This window comes from Periplaneta americana, chromosome 13, assembly GCF_040183065.1.
Source record: "Periplaneta americana isolate PAMFEO1 chromosome 13, P.americana_PAMFEO1_priV1, whole genome shotgun sequence".
NCBI lineage: Eukaryota > Metazoa > Arthropoda > Insecta > Blattodea > Blattidae > Periplaneta > Periplaneta americana.
This window is the reverse complement of record NC_091129.1, coordinates 106,128,952-106,151,407: the sequence shown is the minus strand read 5'-3', so window position 1 is coordinate 106,151,407 and position 22,456 is coordinate 106,128,952. Positions and strand designations below refer to the sequence as shown.

Genomic DNA, 22,456 nt, shown 5'->3' with positions numbered 1-22,456 from the left:
GAACCAAGACTGTCAATGCATAGCTTAAGACATATAGAATCTACATAGAGAGTTATATGGCATTAACACTGATAGTCATTGTCCAGTAATGATCGGAAAATCACAGTTAAGCTTTGAGCGCTAAGCATTTTAAACTTTCAATTGCTTCTCCTGAAAAATGTATTCCAAATGACATCCATCATTCTTGCAGTGAACTCTTCATTTATCTTCGTTCCATACTGCTCACAGCTGTAATTTAGCTCCAGTAGCATATCCCTTAGTATCATCTTCTCTTCAGTTAACAATGCATATCATCAGCAGAACTTATTCACTTTATTATTTTTCCCCCTACTATCGCTCCTCCCATGTTCTGAAAACAATTCTTCACTAAATCCTCCAAGTAGATGTTGAACAGAGTGGGTAATAAAGGACATCCTTGACTCTCCCTATTTCGCTTCCTTATGACATTTTTCTTAATCTTGTCAATTATAATAGTTCTAGTCTTAAATTTAAAAAGTTAGGTATGTATTTTATAAAAATTGAAAAATTGTAAATTTAAATGTATATATTCTTATTGCGTAGTAGACATAAGACAAATTTTATTATACACTTCTTAATTTCAATTCAGGAATCCGCCCCTGCGCTCGAGTTCTACTCTTTCAGAGGCGAGCTGAAGTTTTTCTGCTTATATTATATTTATGCTACAATTATTAGCAAAATAAATAAATAAATTGTGGTAAAATTTTCGTGATCCTAGCTGAAAACGTATTGGAGGTAGTTAATTTGTATTTCTTATATGATAACATGAAAAAGACATGTAGAATCCTTCCCAGTGTCGTTAAGCTACGTGACAGTTGCAAGAAAGCGGAGAGGTGTTGATGTGTACGTGATTTATAAATAATCTTGTCGCGTATATATCGAGGGTGGCAAACCGCGTCCAACTCTCTTACATCTTCACCTTGTGTATTTTTAGCCATGACATCAGCATGTCCCCTTGATCGCCGTGTCGCTTTCGGTGTTGCAATATTTATTGGCTCTCTTTGCCTGTTACCTTGTCTCAGTACAGGAGGCCGTATGTGTGCGTTGTTTTAATTTATGGTCTTATTACCATACAATCTGCACGAATAACCAATAATTTCTAATCGAGCGTGACGATATGCAATGCGTCCCATCAGGGGTCTATTCCACGAAAGTGAAGGGAAGTAATTTACAAGTTCACAAGTTATAAGTCGGAGGAAGGAATAGAGGACTATTTTTGAAGAGTTTTAGCTTGGATAGTACGTTGCAGTACAGTATTTCGTTCAATGACGCTTTCAACTACACTTCGAAATTCAACGTGGACGAGGAATGGCTGGCAAAATATGTCTGGAGCCCTCTATTAAGGATAGAGTTATTTTACGTGCCGTATATCGTCTGTACAGCGATTTCTCCTAAATAATCCATTTTTATGAAAGGACTGGCTAATTTTTCATCCACTGGCCTATGGACTGAGCGAATTTTCAAGTGACATAGGCCTACACAATAACACAAACTTTTAGACAAGAATTGGTGTTGTTTTGAAAGAAAAGAAGCTTAAAATATAATGATAGAGATCTAAAAAAAATCATATATATATATATATATATATATATATATATATATATATGTATAAATAATAAAAATGGCCAAATGGATTGAGTGAGTTTTGGGATCACACTGTTCAATTGGTCGGATTTTATTTTGTTCAGTACCTAGTCATATTTTCATCACGGAATAATACAGGTTAAATATTATAATTTTAGTAAAATAAATCATTTGTCTTTACTTATTACCAAAAACACAATAGAACTCATCTTTAAGAGCCGTCAGGCTATCTTATTTTAGAATTGTTGCATCGTTATACAGAGTGTCTCACAAGTAGGTCGAAAAATTATTTGTGGTAGTAGCCACAGAGTAAACAATATTCCAGTAAAAACCTCACAGTCCTATTTTAAATATTTTTCAAGTTATTATTCTGTAAATTTGTTAAAGCCTAGTCTCAATAATAAATAACTTAATAAAATTACTTTATAATAAAATTACAAACTATTTTCCAAATTTGAAATATTTTAAAATTGAAGTTTTTAAAAAAGAAATTCATAAAATTATTCATGATATATAATATTAACAAATGTATTTCTTTTAACTTTCATTTCTGTCGACTATATTCATGTTTTTATTGACTGGCTTCTGTCTGGTTGTCAATTTATATTAAATGCGTTTTTTTCTCTCTTTTTCTCTTCTTTTTTTACTCTTGTGTGTTATTTATTGGTTTGAATTAAGTTACTTACTGTATTTAGTAAACTATTCTTGTAAATTTTATGTTATATTATTGGCTAAGATCACACCGTACACGAGCCTGGCTCTTACGGTAGTGGCTAGACACATTTTTGTTCTATAAATTTAATTTTGTACTCGCTAGCTAGCTAGCTAGTTAAATAAATTAAATTAAATAAATAATAAAAAACAATGTCTGAAAGGCTTAATGAAGCGAAAGGATGTGTGTTATTTGTAAGAAAGACATTTCCCTATGTTTTGTGTCTTTTCGCTCAAATGATTTCCACTTGTTAATAAGTAAAGTGTTTGCAAACTCAACCTAATTTCGAGTGATTAGACAGTATATGGACAGCTGTTCTGTTGTAACTTGAAACAAATGGAGGGTTGTAATTAATAATTATATACTATTTATTTTGAGGTATGTGTATCTACAGGATTTAAACAAAGTTACCCGCTTTGGAGATGTCGAGTGGAACAAATGTTCAGCCTCGTATAGCTTAAACTGATTCTTCCATCTAGGTTATGACAAAACACGAAACCGTCGTAGAATTTTGGTTGTTGGACTGTCAACGTATTGGATTGGTAAAGAAAGGGAGGTTCATTAATGATCCCAGGATATTTTGAGTATTCACTAACCTTAGCCCTCTATTAGTTCTGGCCCTTTTAAGAAGATAGCGTGCCCTTTAAGGAAGTTTTAGTTCATTCAGTATTGGAAAAAAAAAAATTCGGGGTAGGCTGTATTGGAGACAGCCGCAAGTTTCATGCGTGAATACGTCGGTGATAGAATTGCTGTTAAGATAAACGTCAGCAGTGTCAGTCAAATCTCTTCTTTCCAGATACCCTGAAAACCCGGTATATCTTTGCTATGCTGAGGCTCCTGGAAGTAGTCATCTTGTATACATTCAGAGTAAACATGTCGGTTGCTATATTAACCCTCGTGTTCTATCGTCATTGTCTCGACATTGTGAATTTTTTCTCTTCACTCACCATAACTTGCGAATTTGTCCAATTTAACTTGTCTATTGCTGACTGTTGCTCAATTGAGATTGTAGTCGATTTCATTACGAATCATTTGACATCACTGCCAACGTTCTATCGCTTCGAATTCTCGAATTATACTTTCGGCTGACGCGCGACCCGCGAATTCGTACCTCAACTTCTCTCCTCGCGCGTACCGCTAAATGACGTCATCCGCTCCAACTCAAGGTCACGTTCGATACATTGATCCTTCGTCTGTCGATCGCCGGTTACTTCATTGGGATATTATGTCGTCTAGTTCAGAAATTATAGGCGCGATAAAACTCGCTTGAAAATGTGTCGGTCGACTTTCTGAGACGGCATTCTAGTACTGGATCAAACTTAACGTATTCACACCAAAATACTGGTCTCGTAGGTGTGCGGGTTTTTCACACTACACAATACATGGAAAGTAGTTTCACCTGCCCTGTTACATCTCGGACAAATTGATTCAAATACATTGCCCATCTTTTAGAGATATCCTTTCAACAAACAGACTGTACATCAGCGATATCATCCCGTTCTATTACATGCTATGCTCCAATTTCGTTCCAGCAACAGCACGCGTTCAAACCTTACCTCTCCTGCTATCCCTTTCCTACCTGCAGTCTTATGGCAGACGTCATAGGGGAGTACTAATTTAATACAGTTCATCACTCAGCAACAAAATAAAAATTTCTTCCAGAAATAATATCGATGTTCGGCAGCACGTTTTGCACAGTTTTTTCTTTCGTGAAACTTAACAAATCTAGTAAGGAGTCGACTGATAGACAGTAATTTATATTCAGTTTTAAGGATTGTAATTGTTAGCGTAATACTAAGCTGATTTACGGAATGTTATATACAGGGACATCACTTTATTTTTACTTCAATTTTTATTGTATCTGAGTTTTTGAATATAATTCACTCCCACCCCTTCTACTAATGAAGTTCAATCGTCTTGCACACAGATCCAAGACCGCATATAAGCTTACAGTTATAGTAAACAGTACGTTCCAAAAATATGTTCGCGTTTTCCAGTGACGAAAGAGCTTTAAATATTGAATCATTTTCGCACAGGTACTGTCGTCCATTTGCCTACGTCGTATCCCGGCCCCCCCCCCCCCACCAGCTTTTATTCGCCAGCTAGTGGTTAGGCTGTCCTAGATCTTTTCTGAGAACATTAATTTCTGTTAGTAATTAGACGTCTACGCAATATTATACAACTGTTTAAAATAACTTAAATAAAAGGGCCTCGTTAAGTAATTAACTGTCACGTGATTTCCCTCCTTTCTACGATCCTACGACATAACCACTCGGACGGACAGTAGGCAGTATGTCTGAATAATTTTATCTTTTCGGATCGGGCAGAAGTGAAGATTGAATTTACAGTACGTAAGGTACTCTTTTATAGAGAGGGTACAGAATTATTTCAACATGAGTTACTAGTACGAAGGACGAAACTGGTAATTGGGATTAGGTACAATAATCTATAGTGCGATAATATGCACATTAAAATTGAAGCCTGTGTCGAAATGAACGGCCACCATTTTAAAAAATGTGTTTAAATATCCATATTATGGTTATTTTTCAATTTAACTTCATTCTCTATATTGTACGCTAATGTGGTGTAGACAGTATAATATACACTGCATAATGAATACATCCACATGGACAGCTCAGTTCGTGAGTAAAAACACGCATTGTTAATACAGTACTGTATTTTGATTAAACAAAAACTTAATGAAAATTATCAAACTCAAAAGCGCGATATTTCCTAGTTTACGTAAATGGATGAACTACTTTTCTTCCCTCCTATACCTAGTAAAGTGATTTGTTTGTATATTACGCCAGTATCATCGAACTTCAGTCGTGGAAGGGGTAGCAAACGGCGTTGATCCAGAGGTATAGCCAAGTTAATATTAAAAATGTTAGTAAAAATAAAATGATGTTCCTGTATATATATATACCAGTATTTGTTTCTTTTTTCAATGCTTCGTGACAATAGAATTCAAATGCAAGACATATTTTTTTCCCACTATATTATTTAATTGAAGTACTTTTGGCTCTAGATCTGCTAGATCCCTCTAGTCTTTGAGTATTTTCATTGAGTGAGAGATATCCACTACTCCTTGTTGTTCTGGATATCCAGGCTCTGATTGTCTGCCTTATTGGGTCATAAGAGATACCAACCGCAAGTTCAGACAGTCAGCTTAAAAATAAGTAGGCCTCCCATTGAAACTGCTTCAATTAACTGACGTTGAGTACTTTTTCTGTATGTATTGACATGAATAAAGGGCAGAGCTTTTTATCCTAACTGGGTAACGTAGCAACGCTGACATTGGCTAGATGTCTACAACGGAGAGACGCGCTAAATTAATAGCCCTATATATTAAGCTTCCTTGTTTTGCGTCTGTGATAGTTGATAGTTACGAGCGACGCTATTCACATGTTTACGATCCAAACAACTGAAAGTAAGCATTTTGTGAATTTCTGTGGTTTGATGAGTAGGCAAGCAGTTTATTAGTTAGTAATTTGTCTGGCTGACAATGCTTTACTTCTGTTTGTAGGAGATTCTAACTTATACACAATGTCATGCAAAAGTTGTTCCAAAGCTGCTGAAGTTAGTCTAAACTGTTCATTGCGCGTAAATACAGTTGTCTGTACTAAAATGGAAGTTTATTTTTCTGCGAATCTGTACTGCAATTCTCAGTAACTCCATCCCTTTCACTACTGTAATGAGATGTATGTCTACATTCTGTAGCGTATACTATCGAGTTTTTCTTCTGTTAGAACGCGATTTATGCGTCTCCTTTCTTTTACTAAAAAGTGAGTCTAAATCGCTCACATTTTCACTAAATTCTGGATTGTTGAATCAAATCGTTGCTGAACGCCAGAAAATTTCCGAAAAAATACAGCACGACACATTTTTTATTATTATTATTTCTTCGTAAATGGAGATTCGCTGTTTTAATGTGTAAGCCTACTTCATTGTAACGAACTAAACTGAAATGCACTGAATGGAAGTTAGCTGTATACTAATACTCTAACCTTGACATCCTTTCATCTTTTAAGCCTACTATTGTTCGTACTACTCAAAACCTTTCCACGCTTGATCCAGGGGAAATGTACAGACTATCGATCTATAACAGTAAGAGGTCGACAGTATTTACCTGCTCTAAACCTGTTTTCTGGCGAACGCTCTGTATTTGTCTATTTGCTATGAAAATTATATGTACAGTTTTAGGGGAGGTTTCGACACGAGATCATTAACAGTTTTTTGTTATAATTCCTTCAGTCATAAATTCTGTAATTATCGCTAGAAATCATGGGTAACCGTGTGTTTTGTATATGCATTTAGCTATCCAATGTTATTAATTTCGCTTAGACATTTTGAGTAACGTTATCGCGAGGTCGCCCTACAAATTGCACGCAGTCGATATAATCCGGACGTAATTCCCAGTTATATGTAAATCAGATTATACATCTGCAGTATTTAAAACTCGCTCAATTGAGAGGTGCAATTTGTTACAAATGAAAGATTATCGCAGTAATCTACGTGAAATCAGTCATGCTCGAATGATAGTTGTTTATGTAAAGCAGTTTAAAACTAAAACAGATCTATTTCATATCATATTTAATACCAGTTGATGGATCGCAGCGTCAGCCAAACTGCTAGAACAGTGGTTTCCAAGCACGACCCACTTTTGGGCGAAACTTTTTTGCGACCCCCACTACCGTTCAAAAGTGATAAATCCCTGTAATATCGAAAACTACAGTAATTTGACTCAAAACCATTGAATACCGTCCAAAGAACGACCATGGTTTTGTGGTAATATTTAATTACAAAGTGATACATTCCATCAAAGGAACGGCGTATTTTCAGCAAAGTTTGTGAAGACATGGGTTAGTTATATTGAAATCCTCTTCATCACACGTGAATAAGATGACTTTCGTCGGGTAACGTGTTGAAAAAAAAAGTTTTCCAGTTCAGAGCAAAACTTTTAATGTAATAATAATAATAATAATAATAATAATAATAATTTATTTTACCTGGCAGAGTTAAGGCCGTAAGGCCTTCTCTTCCACTCAACCAGCAAAAGGTATATATACATATGCATGAACTTACAAAGAATTCAACAATTTGATTGAGAGTTACATGTATACAAGAGTTATATACGAATTAAACAACAAAATACTATGAACTATTAATTAGACGCTGAAATAAACTGTGTAGCAGAATTAAACTAAAATACATAGAATGTTAATATATTTCAAATAATATTAGATAATAGAAAGAGATTATTATGAGACAATTTTGAAAATACAGCACTATCAGGATGATGTCCGGTACCGGTACATGTAAGATGAGAAATCGGAATATGTAAACCTACTTTCCAATTCTCTTTGGCTTTCCAGACTGACTCACGTTGCTGATACTTTCGAACACTTAAATACTTTGAATAGTAGTTTGCAAGCAGCGTATTCCGAATCTCACTGGACCGATGGACATCAATGACGTCACGCTGCAGTGAAATAGAAACAAAACTGCTGGAAGGTTCAATGGCTAACATGGCGGCTGTACAAGTTGTTGTCTGTGCTACGCTAGCAAGATTTTGCGAAATTTCCTTACTGTCATCTCGCTATCACCAATCCCATCGAGGCTAAATAACCTAATAGTTGATACAGTGTCGTTAAATAACCAAGTAAAAAATGGTGAACTGGTGCACCGTGAAAGCTCCATAGGAGACAATCCCCATACGATCCCTGTCACGAACATTGTTCGGAGTTAACCACGCCGTCTTCTAGCTCCTTACAAACAAGCAACTAAAAACGTCGGTGTCATCTAAATTATATCTACTTAATCGTCATAGCCTATACTTTATTTGTTTCGTATCGACTCAGTTCTTTTAAGCCCCGTTGACATGATACGAGTACAATTTATTGGACAAAGAACTCTTGTACGAGCACACTTAGACGTGGTTGACACGTATCGCCGTTCGGATCGTTTGAAAAATGGCGGATCTGGTCCTTCAGGATATCGGAGCTGTTGTAGACATGTTGATTATGGAGCTAGAAATATATTAAACTCTTTTCCATATTACCAACAAAGTAATTTGGACCCACAAATAGATTCTAAGCCGCGACGAATTAGGTGCATCTACTAATTTAATTTTAACCCTGCAACCAAGATTGCCATGGGTTTTCTCTGGGAGCTCCGGTTCCCCTGTGGCTTCCCAACAAATCTCCATCATCACTTGATCTCATCGCGGGTGTAGCGTAGACCAGCCTCCTATGGCGCACCCCGGGTAACGACTCTGTCGGAAAATTGGTCTACACAACTGGCTTCATAGGTATGGGCGAATGATGAATAATCAACTACCTGCCATTAGTAAAGAAAAAGATTCCCTAGTCATTTTTACTGAAAATTAATGCGTCTCTATTTCAAGACATTAACACGAAATGACAACCTGTTCAAAATGTGATCAAAAAAATTCATCTTATATAAAATGAAATGCCACATAAGTCGTTTACTTATACACCATATTAAGTCCCCAAAATAGACTTTTAAGAGACATTCATGACAGCTGTGAGAAGTATCGGATGAATATAAGTGCATAGAAGACCTGGTTATTGGAAGAAAAATAACTTTAAATGAGGCAGTACAGAAAGTGGACAGCTTCAAATAATTGGGGTGTACTGTAAGCAGTAACATGAGCTGCTGCCAAGAAGCAATTCCAAAGAAAGCTTTTAATAGAAAAAGGGATATCATCTGCGGATCTCTGGGAAAAGGCTAGTGAAGTGCTTTGTGTGGAGTGTGGCATTGTGTGGTGCAGAAACATGGACATTACGACGAAATGAAGAGAAACGAATAGAATCATTTGAAATGTGAATATGGAAAAGAATGGAGCTTGTGAAATGGACAGACAGAATAAGAAATGAAGCTGTGCTGGAAAGAGTGGGTGAAGAAAGAATGATGCTGAAACTGATCAGGAAGAGAAAAAGAAATTGGCTGGATCACTGACTGAGAAGAAACTATCTACTGAAGGATGCAGTGGAAGGTATGGTGAACGGAAGAAGAGTTCGGGACAGAAGAAGATATCAAATGATAGAAGACATTGGGATATATTGATCTTATGCGGAGACTAAAAGGAAAGCAGAAAATAGGAAAGATTGGAGAATGCTGGTTTTGCAGTGAAAGATTTGCCCTTAGGCAGGAAACTATGATTAATGAATTATTATATAGGAACATTTTTCTTGTAGTTGTAGAGGAGAAGGTGGAAATATGGGCTACCATTTTATTTTCCTCGTAATAATGGAAAATGGTGTGGCATACTGCTTGGAAATCTTTATTGACATACAGAGTAATTATTCATATACAATTTTTCCAGTGTTAAAGGTCAATAGTTGCAATAGATATTTGCATATAATTACTTTTTGAAAGTAAGACGAACTGGTCCTCTACAGGTAGTAGGGTCTAAATATGGGCTACCACAACAATTTGAAAATAAAATTGGAAAAAACAAAGAAACATATGTAGGAAACATGTGTCACATCAATGGCAATATTCTATAACAAATAACGATAGTGAAAATACGGGACGTGTTAATGTGTTGGTAATATGGGCTACCTATCCCATATTTGACACATAGCTGTAGCCCATATTAGCAGCATCGACTCATGAAGGTTTCTAAGATTATGTATGGCAATTGTTGTCCTAAATAAATATTACTCTTATGCCATGTGATAGAGCTATTCTTCGTCAGTGTAACACATCAAGCGTGATTTATAAACATGAAATATATTTCTTTCAATAAAATTGAACCTATATACCTGCAAAAACTTTGAAATTGATGAAAAACATAAAGGACACACGACATCCACACCACAAAGACAACTGGTTTGTCTCTTTGTGCACGCAAACTGATGGACACGAGATGTACTTTTAGAGCTTTTTCGCGAGGTAACAACACCATATATAGTAAAAAACGAGGTAGCCCATATTACCATCCTAGCCCATATTTCCACCTTCTCCTCTATTACATTTCTCGTGATGTGGAAGAGAAAGCCTGTTGGCCTTAACTCCATCAGAATAAAAATAAATAAATAAATAAATGTCTAATAAAATATTTGTTGACTACAAACGTTTTGAGCTTAATGATATCTACATGAATTACTGTAGCCGCCACGAAAATAGAGAAAAATTGAAATCAATTTTTTTGTAGACGCTTTACTTTTAATGCACAGCTTACATTTTTTTAATTGGTTATATTACGACGCTATGGTTATATACTGTCTGAATGTGATGAAGGTGATAATGCTAGCGAAATGATCCAGGGTCCAGCACCGAAAGTTACCCAGCATTTGCCTATAATGGGTTGAGGGAAAACCCTGGAAAACCCTCATCCAGGTAATTTGTCTCAACCAGGATGACTCAGGCCCGCTCGTTTCACGGTCAGGCTTGCTAACCGTTACTCCACTGTGATAGTGTTTTCTTGTGGCTGATTAAATTTATGATACCAGTACTGAAGTCTTCTGATTCGATCTATTCATTTGGACAACGTGGTATTTCATTTTCAAGATGGAAAACCAAATAATGAATTGGAAAAATAAAAACCAAATATAAAATTTTCACTCAAAATCTAGTACAAGCCCCCCCCCCCCCTAAAGATTACGTTTCACTGGGCGCAATATTTTACTGAGAATATTTCACGTAACTTCACGGCGCATGTAGAGCCTGTTACCTGTGTTTGCGTATTATCTGGGATTCACAGATCACACTCCGACTATAGCACAGCGGCGGCGTACTGTTGGGTTTGAACTCGCCTCACGTTTCTCAAACACGGAGCGCCACGAAACTCCCGAGCATCAAGTGGTGCGGCTCTGATCCTGCAAAACCGGACCGGAGGGAGGCAAACACTGTGAACCAATGAGACACGTGCCCTGCGGATTATCGCGGAGGGGCGCCGAGCCGGCCGCTGCGTTTCCATTACGACTGCACGATGCAGCTGCATAAATTGCTCGATGCACTTTGTGTTCTGCTCTAAATTAACCATGATTAATCAATTCTGTTGGGGCGACGCAGCAGTCAGGTAGTCACTGTGACGTCATGGAATTATTAAACTGCATTTTAAAATGAAATACACTAAAAAATCATTGGCGCAAACAAGTGTGAGGACAGCCTCGTGATGTCGCCTGCCGGCTAGACAGCCACGTCCGTATCTATAATATATTATATACACACATACACATATATATATGTCCGTCTGTCTCTTCCGTCCGTTTATCTGTCCGCCCGTCCGTCCATCGATCGATCCGCTGGCCTTCTGTGCCCTAGGTTGTGGGTTCGATCCTGGCCCAGTGTGTTTAAATGCGACAGCCTCATGTCATTATATTTAGTGGCATGTAAAATAACTCCTGCGGGACAAAATTCCGGCACACCGGCGACGCTGATATAACCTCGAAAGTCGTTAAATAAAACATAATTCAATTTCGATGCAGAAAATAGGAAAGATTGGAGAATGCTGGGTTTGCCGTGAAAGACCTGCTCATGGGCAGAACATGTATGTATGTATTAATTTCGATCTATATCTATCTATCCATCTATATATATATATATATATATATATATATATATATAATCTTATGTCTTCAGATATCTATCTAATCTTATCTGTCTTCAGCCATCTAATCTTATCTCTCTCCAGCTATTTATCTAATCTTATGTCTCTATCCATATATCTAATCTTATATCTCCAACCATCTACAGTATATAATCTTAGCTGTCCTTAGCTATCTAATTTTATCTGTCTCTTATCGGTATCCATCCATCTTTCTAATCTTATCTGAATCCAGCCATCTATCTAAATCATATCTTTATCCAACAATCTGTCTGATTTTATCTGTCTTGTTAATCTTACCTAGGTTATAGTATCTTCTACCTGTTCTATATGTGTGCCGGTCCGTCCATCCATCTATTTGTTTTTCTTCCATTTTCTTTCTCCATCTACTTCCTTTCTTTGTTCTTTATCCATTTATGGCTTATTTTGACTCCAGTATTAAGTATTATAAGTTCAACTAGTTTCTTTCATCTCACGATTCGATTTGTATTGGCTTCTTCGAGCTGCTTTACGACATATTACTTTCTTAAGCACTGTCGTTTCTATGGTAACTGTCTCTTTGGAACTCGCGTTCATATTTGGCATTCATGCTGTGAAGCCCACCTAAAACACATCATAGCACGATAATTCAGTTATTATAGTAACAGCGGAAGGTTGTCAACGCAGAAATTACAGTCAGCAATTAAAAAAAAAGACCAAGAAAACTGACGTAGGACTTAGAGAAAGACGTAGAGAGGAAGAAAACTCCTTGACATTTAGCTATAGCCTAATGACTAATGCCGAAGAGAAGTTTTGAGATGGAGATTGTTTCATAAAATATCTTTCTCCGAGTAATGATGAACGCGGACTCCGCTTTATAAACTTCGCACTTGATTAGCATCGTGGCGAAGAATAGGGTAGTGCGGCGCTCTTGTTATTCTGTGTACTCGCAATACGGATTGTGAAGTTAACTGCGACTGACATGGAGACAGTCGAGAGCTCACAGGCGCTGTTCACGCCGCACTGCATTACATCCAAACGAAGCCCGATGCTCCGAGACACGAAGAAATAAAATTGTGTTACGATGAATACGAAAGAAGGTGCATCACGCAAGCGCCGTGAGGGCGTTACATGAATTGACTTAGCTCTTAGCGTTTAACTGAGAATTAATGTTATTCGCAAGAAACTGACGTCATTCATGCTTTCTTTTTATATGTTTAACTATTTAATTTTAATGTATTTCTTTGTCATTGATATACAGGGCGTTAAAAAAGTATCCAATATTTTAGAAGGTGATAGTATGCATCAAAACAGAAAAATGTCTAATAAACATGGGTCCTACAACACATACTTTCTGAGATCTGAACACTTGTTCATAGGAGGTGCTCAATGTGACGTCCATTTATGGCAATGCATTTTTCTGCCCTACAATACAGCAGGGCTACTAGATAATCATAACATAGTTGACACCCTTGGCATGGAATACTGATACGTCGCAAGGAATATTGAAAAGAAAAGTTTGGTTGCGGATATGAGCGGGGTTCAGCAGAGATGGTGTTGTGAATTTTCGTAATCAGCATGTGTGGGCTGATGAAAATTCCCATGCACTTGAAGAAACAAGACATCGGCACCGATTCTCAATCAACGTGTGGGCAGGCGTTCTTCGTGATAGATTAAGAGCTATACGTGCTACCACAGAGATTAACTGGGGCTCGTTATCAGGATTTTGTAATTAATGTATTGCCTACCTTGCTTGAGCATGTACCATGTCAGCAAAGACTAGAGATGTGGTTCATGCACGATGGCACACCAGCACATTTTTTCCGCAATGAGCGTGAACACCTGATATTTCAGAACCGCTGGATTCACTGGGGACGCCCCACACCTTGGCTTCCTCGTTTCTCAAATCTAAATCCCCTAGACTTTCGGTTATCAAGAACAACCAGGTCAATTTCAAAGATTGCGTGATTCCTTACGCCGAAGGGCAGAGGAATGCATTGCCATATCTCAGAAAGTCTGTGTTGTAGGACCCATGTTTATTAGACATTTTTTCTTGTTTTGTTGCATACTAGCACCTCCTAAAATATTGGATACTTTTTTCTTAACACCCAGTATATGTAGTTCAGGTTTTGTTACTGTATAGTCTACCTTAAAGGTGAACCCTAATCATTTTCCCCCTATGCTACTGGATTGTAGTGATTTTCTGGTTTTCTGGTTGAATTTCTTTTATTTCGAATTTCGGTACTGACAAATACAGCAGAACTCCAATTATCCGAACTCCAAATATCCGGATCACCAATTATCCGGATTACGTTTCAGGACAGTTTGAAATATTGTTTATTCAAAGAAAGTTGCATGTGTTTAAGTTTTTTATTTCGTGTACTGTACTACCACACATAAGTAAAGTTTTGTTCTGTATGGAATGTGAAGAGTTCTTATAATTTTAATCCATTTAAAATTCTATTTTGCTTGAATATGTGTAACTTTGTTCATAATAAACTGCAGGCCTATAGTCATTTTGCACTTTTCATACATGCAGTAGCTTACTATTGTTATTTCTAGACTCTTTTCATTTCCGATCCAATTATCCGGATTCCTGTATATTCGGATCATCCCTATTAGTCCGGATCATTGGAGTTATACTGTATTTGGTTATTCAGGAGAAGACGAGCGGAAGGAATGTGACCTTGACTGTGGCTGCTGATTATTATAAATAGAGCCCTGAAGTTCAGGAATTCATTTTGTTTAAAATAAGCAGGCAAATACACACTTTAAATCCAGGAAATATGCAGTAAAATAATCAAACTAGGCATTTAAAAAATTACGAATCTAGAACAGAGACGTACGGCACATTAAATATAAGTAAATAAATTATTATTATTATTATTATTATTATTATTATTATTATTATTATTATTATTATTATTATTTCGGTATTATTATTATTTACGGTGTTATTATTATTATTATTATTATTATTATTATTATTATTATTATTATTGCGGTTGTTGCAGCAAGCTCTGGAAGTGCTGCGGAAGACGCCCAACAACGTGGTGCTGACCGTGTGTCGGCCGCCCAGCGACGTCTTCTGCATCCAGGCGCCCAGCGAGCCCCCGCCGCCCCCTCGCCGCGACCCGGCCCACAGCATCAGCTCGTCTAGTCATCACATCCTCCCTCTTCCACCTCTGCAGACGTCGGAGGGTCCTTGTGGGGTGAGTTTCATTTCCTAAGCCACTACATTTTACACCCGACTTGTTTTATAGAGATGCTCCCGCCCCATTTCCTCGTGATGTGCACCCGATCCTCATGACACGACTAGCCGCGACTTCATTCAAACATTTTCTTATGTTAAATTATACTTCAGTGTTTCTTGTATCACATATTCTGTTCTACATAATACCAGGGCCCTATTACACAAAAGTATGGTACGAGTATGATACATTACAATAATCTTGTATTGATTGTAATTTTATTGTACTCGTACAGCTACATAATATATTATGTATAGCGAATTTTTCAGTAAACTTTTGTACATATTTACATGAGCATTACAGTACTTTTGTTCTCATATCCGAGTTTGTAAGATTAATCGATAAAAATATTTAATCGAAATTAAAATTAATCGGGTGTACTTGATATTAATTATTATTTTGTTAATACAAACTCATACTAAAAATTCCGACAATATTTCTCTTTCGGAAATTGCTTACTTAAAAGCACAATAGTACTGATATTTTCTAAGTGTAAACCAGGTAGCGTAGGGAAAATCTTTGCACAAACACTTCCTCCTCCTTCTCTTTCTAAAATCTGATAATTCGATTACAACAGGGGTCAGTCTTCTGTTTCGACCGCTGTACTTTTGCAGGAGTTGCAGTTTCTGTACTGAGTTTGTATATTAAGGTTGTGTGTTTAGTTTGATAAAGAAAAAAAAAATCAGTTTTCTGTGGTTTGTGAAAAGTGTAAACTCCATTATATCATATGAGAATTTGAGAGGTAAACTCGGTTAATCCTTTGGATTTAAATTGAACGATCGTGGAGAAGTGCTAGACAGAAAAAAATTTTTTTTCGTGTTTAGTGATGCAGGAAACATTGTTATTAAACGTAGAGCGGCACTTAATTCGGAGCATGTGAATGCACTCACGTGTTTAAAATCATGGATGAAGCAGTATTAACTAGGTGAGTCTTCATACTTTTTGTTATTTATGTTTGTCTCAAAAATTCCCGGGGAAATTGACACAATAAATTATAATCCTTATAATAAATATGTTAGTAAGTAATTAAAATAGTTGTTTTGTAATATAACGATACAATATATACAGATATACATTTAATACTTAATATGCTTATCACCGAACACAAGTTAAATTTAACAATAATTGTGTATTGCAGTATATTAAAACATTTTTTCAACTCAATCAAAACTCGATTAATCGATTAAATGCAAATAGTTAATCGATTAAATATTTTGACCTATCAACAGCATTAATTATATTATATTATATTATATTATATTATATTATATTATATTATATTATGTTATATTATGTTATGTTATGTTATGTTATATTATATTATATTATATTATATTATATTATATTATATTATATTATATTATATTATATTATATTATATTATATTATATTATATTATATTATATTATATTATATTATATTATATTATATTAAAACACCGTTTTATTTTTATTATATGTTCATCACTGAGAAGTGTAGAAGACAAAAAAGTAACACCAGCCAGTGAGTCACAGAATTTTTCATGGTCACTGTGTCGATATTTTGGCACGATACCAGCTATCCCTGACCTGTCCCGAACTTCACGGCCACGGGTCTCGCAATTTCTCCAACTTCATTACCAAGACTTTCCTTCACTTCTACCCACGTTTGTTCTTACTTGCTCTTTAAAGGAAGGTTCATTTTATTTAAAGATTGCAAAAGGATAAATCATTCCTAATCAGTTTCTCTAATGATGTAAGTAAACAACAGAATCGCATGGATAGTACTTATCGAGTAAAATAGTGTTAATATTTAGGAGAAACATTTTTCTTTTGAAAAGTATTCATTTGCGACTAATATGGTACCATATTATATTTTTGTTATACTGTGTCCAAAGAATAAGCTGTAAAAATGTGCACAGCTATATTAGTTCCACCCGGTATGGAACGACAATCACTTCGTAATGTGATTGCAATTAAATGGTGCCTATTTAATCAGCTTTAAACGGAGAACTACATGATCATAATATTTGTAACTTTAGCAATTTTGTCTTCTCCATGAATTAATTGAATTAAGTTTAGAACTACTGGGTGAGCAAATTATCTCCCAGTCGGAAAGGGGCAACTATGGCTATCAGCAAACGCTTTCTTACACTCTAGTTATAGAAACAGAGCAGTGTAGGTAATTCAACAATTCACAAACATTTGATGCAGAATGTTAAATATAAACCGTTAAAACGTCCTTTGCTTACTCAAATTAAGAAAGGAGGCTCTGAAACTATACGCCTTATTGTTCCAAAAATGTTTAGCATCTGCTTAAAAAAATACACGTAATTCGCTGCAGTTTTCTTTGAGAAACTGAAACGATTCTATTTTTAAGTTATTTCGGGGTATGTAGGAAGAGGGAACAGTAACGTCTTATCTGCCGCAAAGAGAGGGGAAGGTATGTTGTCATTGAAATCCTTGGATGCCTTCCAGTGGCGTATCGTCAATGTAAGCTAAAAAGCTCAGCTTCCCCAGTTAATAACTCCATAATAAACCTGCAATTTATGAACAAAATTAGTTATTAATTTTAATACAATTTATATTTACTCGTTAAATGTTGTAATGCGGCAGCTCAGGATGATTCGTGATTCAGCAGTAAACATGAAGCTTGCACACACCAGCTTCCAATCCCCTCCACTGCACTACAAGCAGACTCGTTTCTTTCACGCTTTCTTCTGTGTAACCCACCTCGCAGATTTTCCATTCCGTTCTAACTAAACTACCCTGGTCGCAAGGCTCGCAAGAAGCTAGCTTTGACATTGGAAAGAATTTAGCTTCCGAGTTATCCCTTTCGGGAGTTGTGTTCAGTTGAAGTGTTAGGGTGCATTGTGGCTGATATAATAAATAATGAGTGAAATAACAGTTCCTGACACTAATTTATGTAGTCAAAAATAATCTTCTGATAAAGATTTTAACGTTTATTGACCTAATTATACTAACACTGTATCTATTGACCGTTAATATTGTGATTTCTCTAAATATGACAGGGAGTGAGCTAATGTTAAATTAGACGTATATGAGTCTATTTGTCAGAGATATGTGCAAACCATGAAATCATATTTTACTATATACCATTTGAGGTGATGCCTTATTGGTGTTACTTATGAGGTTCCAACCAGTCTTCGAACTGCTGACTTGACATGGACTACTATTTATTTTAAGACTATATTTTTGCAATACGTTTCCTCATACATGAAAGACAACTTGAGTTAGCTTCCCCTGCTCAAAATGCCTTCATGTGTCACAAATCGGTTGTTGTTCAATTACACTACAATTCAGAACTGTGATAATATATTAATCAGCAACTGTAAACCATGTTTTCAACATAGTTGCGATTACTGCTTACGTGTTTTCTTAATTTATAGGAGTTCGACATCATGCTGACCAAAGTAAACCGAAGTCTTGGCTTCACCCTGCGAAAGGAGGATGAGAGTGTACTGGGTCACTACGTACGTGCTTTGGTTCGTGAACCAGCGCTTTCAGACGGTCGCATAAAACCTGGAGATAAGATTGTTGCCGTAAGTATCTTAGTTACAAATATCACTAACTTGAACCACAATAATAACACATTTACATACTTCCTTTGTATGAAAATATAATTATGTGGAAGAAATCTCCAAAGAACTATTTACATCCCTCACATAGAAATGTTTCTGAAATAGTTTTTATTGAGCTCTGGAATTCTATTTCATTTTCGACCTGAAAACGTCTATATTTAAAAAGAAAAAATGGGAACACTTTTATGTAAGATGAAGTTCCAAAGAAGTTCTTAAATTTTATTATAGAGGAAGCACTATTTATTGTGTATATGTACAGGGTGGAAGTGAAATAATCCTGCAGATTGAAAGGGACGGTAGGTAACACTTACAGTAAATGAATAGAAAACCTATAATATGTTTTATGCTCGACCATGCCGAAATGTAGTAATTATACACCTGGTAGCAGTCCTTTAATGCATGTCATTAAAGTACACCTATTCATTAAAATTCAGGTTTTCGATTATTCTCGGATATGCAATCGAAAGACAACTATCGAAAGGTCACGGAGGCTGGAAATCCAATACTGCCGCAGAAGGTTATGTTCTGTTACTATAATAATTAGCGTTAATTGTAAATAATATTCAAATAAATTCAATTTGTCATCTCGTTTTTCAATGTCGAATTCAATTTCAAGGTTATATCAAGACTAATGTTTATCTTACTATTATCAAGGTCGTCGATATTCGTTTCCCGGAAAAAAATCAATACTTTCGCGTCTGCGCACATCTCACAATTCATGAGGTAGGCTATTGCACTCACTCACATAACAATAACATGAATACTTATGGTGGAGCATAAAAAGTCGTATGAAACTTGCCTATAAAGGTAATTAAGACGCTGGTATGAAAATTATTAAACTCGCTTGCGCTCGTTTCATAAACATCCTCGCGTCTTAATTACTACCATTATAGGCTCGTTGCATAATGTACTATTGTGATTAAATGAACAGTTAATTAGAAAATTAAGTTGAAAGTTCCAGCAGTTCGGTAACATCGCCGCTAACACACCTCTCCTCTCTTCATGTAAGAGGTCAACAAACTCAGGCTGTCTGTCCCCACCTGCCTCTCTGCTTACAGCGTTGTAATCTTGTCGCGTTGTTCATTGGCTTCAAATAAATGATTTATAAATTAGATTTACACGAAAACCGTTCACACTATTGAAATACGCCAGAGGGAAGAATGATTCTTTAATAGATTTTCTATCGATATGAACAAAACTGACGATCCTACTCGCAAGTGTTTACACTTGAGAAAAAACATTTTTTTTTTTTCTGAGAAAACTATGAACTTTCCATTAATATGGTATTACATATTTTTGTTAGATACAAGATGAGCTATTTTCTCCGAAAATCTGCAGGCTTATCTCACTTCCACCCTGTATATATCACGCTGCTATATTACGAGGCTATTACGCTGCTGTGGAACGGAGCGCGTATGAAGTGCAAGGTGGACGCTGATAAGCTACTGGCGAATGCCGCAGAGTGGAATCTCACAGTACAACAATCTCCCTATTTAATTATATATTATATACTATAAATATTTTAGTAAACAAGATTATTATATTTGCTAAACAAAATTAAAACTGAAAACTAGTACGCCAATATAAATACAGCACACCTGACTTTTTAATTGTAACAATCAAGACTAAAAATTCAGACGGTTTAAATTTCAACCAATCAAGATCGGCTGACAGACCGCCAGCCTTCAAGGAAACTACCTGAAAATCTACATAACAGCACTTATTTTAGTTATTGAAAAGTCATATAATATTTAAACATAAAATTGTATATATTATACTTTGTAATTTTAAACATTCTGAAATCTCAGGAGGGGGGCAATTCCCTCCCCCCCGAAATTCGTCACTGGCTTGGTCCTGTGTCAGGGAACACTTCACAGGCCCATAATGGCAGCTCTGATTAAAGGTAGGATGATCGGATCGTAGGCCAATAACATTTCAAAGAATTTTGTAATTTAAACCCAATAGGCCTATTGTTGTTGTAGCACTGTAAAGATTTAACAAATTAATATTATTTTTTAGTACCGAATATACGCGAATACTCCGCGCCATCGAATAATCCGCGCACCCTATTTTAGGAGAGAAAATAAAAAAAAAAATAGCTGTAATTTGTTTTATTTGCAAGACATTAATCGTACATAATGTTTATGACTCCAGTGTTTGAGATGAAGCGGTACCAATTTTATTTCAAATATTGCACGCACCCCAGTTTTTCTTCGATAATTTCCGAAAAAAAAAATGCGCGGAGTATTGGCGTATATACGGTATATAATGTCACTTCAGTCAGACTACATGCTACTATAAATGTCGATGTATCTTATCTGCCTCAGTTTCTAGACTAATACTTATGGTAACCTTAATTTGGTTAATGATAGAACATATTTTCAATAAATTCAGTTACTTAATACAATACAGTAGTACTTGTTCTACAGCTAATATTTCTTCTCTCCCATAGAAATATTGTTCGAATCCAATACATTATTCTTATATGTAACTCTAATCAATTGTATGATGATCTAATGCCCCTAAAGTATAAATTCGAAGTCCATAACAAATCCACATTCACTTCTCAGGTAAATGATGTGGACATTTCTCCAATGAGTCACGAGGAAGCTGTGATGTTTCTTCGTCAATGTGGAGACCAGGTGAAATTGCGACTCTACAGAGATGCTGCCCAAACTCCAGTGTCTGCCCTCTCACCTTCTGAGGAGGTGAAAATCTTCAAACCAAAGCCTTTACTCAGGTAAGAATCGTATGAATAGTAAGTTAAAGTTTTCAACCCTTCATTAACATCGTAATTTTTGTAAGCCTTTGCGTACCAGTTAGAAGTCTTATATTGTATCACTTGTGATGTATAGTTTTGTGAGTATATAATTTGATTGTTTATAACAGTGTATAACTCAGTACAATTCTGAAATCGCTGAAATTCTGATGTCTGTAATGATTAACATAACATTAATGTTCTGTTTGCACACCATCAACACATGAAACAAAAATATGTAAATAAAATTATGTCAGAATTTAATGTTATTGATGTATGTAACACGTTGATAACAAAAGACGTGAATAGTTAATTGTTAAGAATAACAGTGGTTTTGAACAGCAGTCTTATATATGTCAAGATATCGTCGCTACACCTCCAAAATCTGCTGTGTGTTTTTAAAGAGATTTTTCAGCAGGGAGAAAAAAGCACTGTCACTTTAATTCCCTTAATTTTCAAAAGCTATTTTAAATACAATTTCATCATTTTTCTTGTAATGATTGAAATTATACCGAAAGTAACTTTGAAAATCAAGGGAATTAAAAGTGATAATGCTTTTTTCTTTCTTCTACTCCATCTTTTTAAAAAAAAACATACCGAATTTTGAAGGCACAGTGACAATATTCAAATTTACAGAAGAGTGAAAAAAACATTTTAATATCTTAATAACGAACAAATATATGACACAAGAGGCTATTAAATATCTTGTTGTAAAGTTATTATCCATGCCTGGATGTAAGATGTGTTTTCAGAAGATTCGGGAAGACTTTTTTTTATAGGAATAATAATATGAAATCTCATTCTGTTAATTTTTTTTAACACACGAGATTGCTGTTCAACATCATCGATAAGCTGTTAGCTAAATATAACGATTAAGGCCTGGAAAACGTAGGAATAAAATGTATTATCTATCAGGATTGCCATATGTCCGTATCGTAAAGTAAAAAAGTGACGAAACGTCCATATTTTATGATTCGGGCTAAGAAAGGACATTAAT

At 35.7% G+C, this 22,456-nt stretch overlaps 1 protein-coding gene across 1 annotated transcript in view; it reads left to right on the top strand.

Moving 5' to 3' along the window:
- The window catches only part of LOC138711651 (tyrosine-protein phosphatase non-receptor type 13-like), a 279,320-nt gene that overhangs the window by 232,889 nt on the left and 23,975 nt on the right, over nt 1–22,456 (top strand). Inside the window, exons 5-7 of the mRNA XM_069842783.1 lie at nt 14,885–15,082; nt 18,510–18,662; nt 21,272–21,441. Coding sequence (XP_069698884.1) covers nt 14,885–15,082; nt 18,510–18,662; nt 21,272–21,441 — 521 coding nt within the window. The remainder of the gene's footprint in view (nt 1–14,884; nt 15,083–18,509; nt 18,663–21,271; nt 21,442–22,456) is intronic.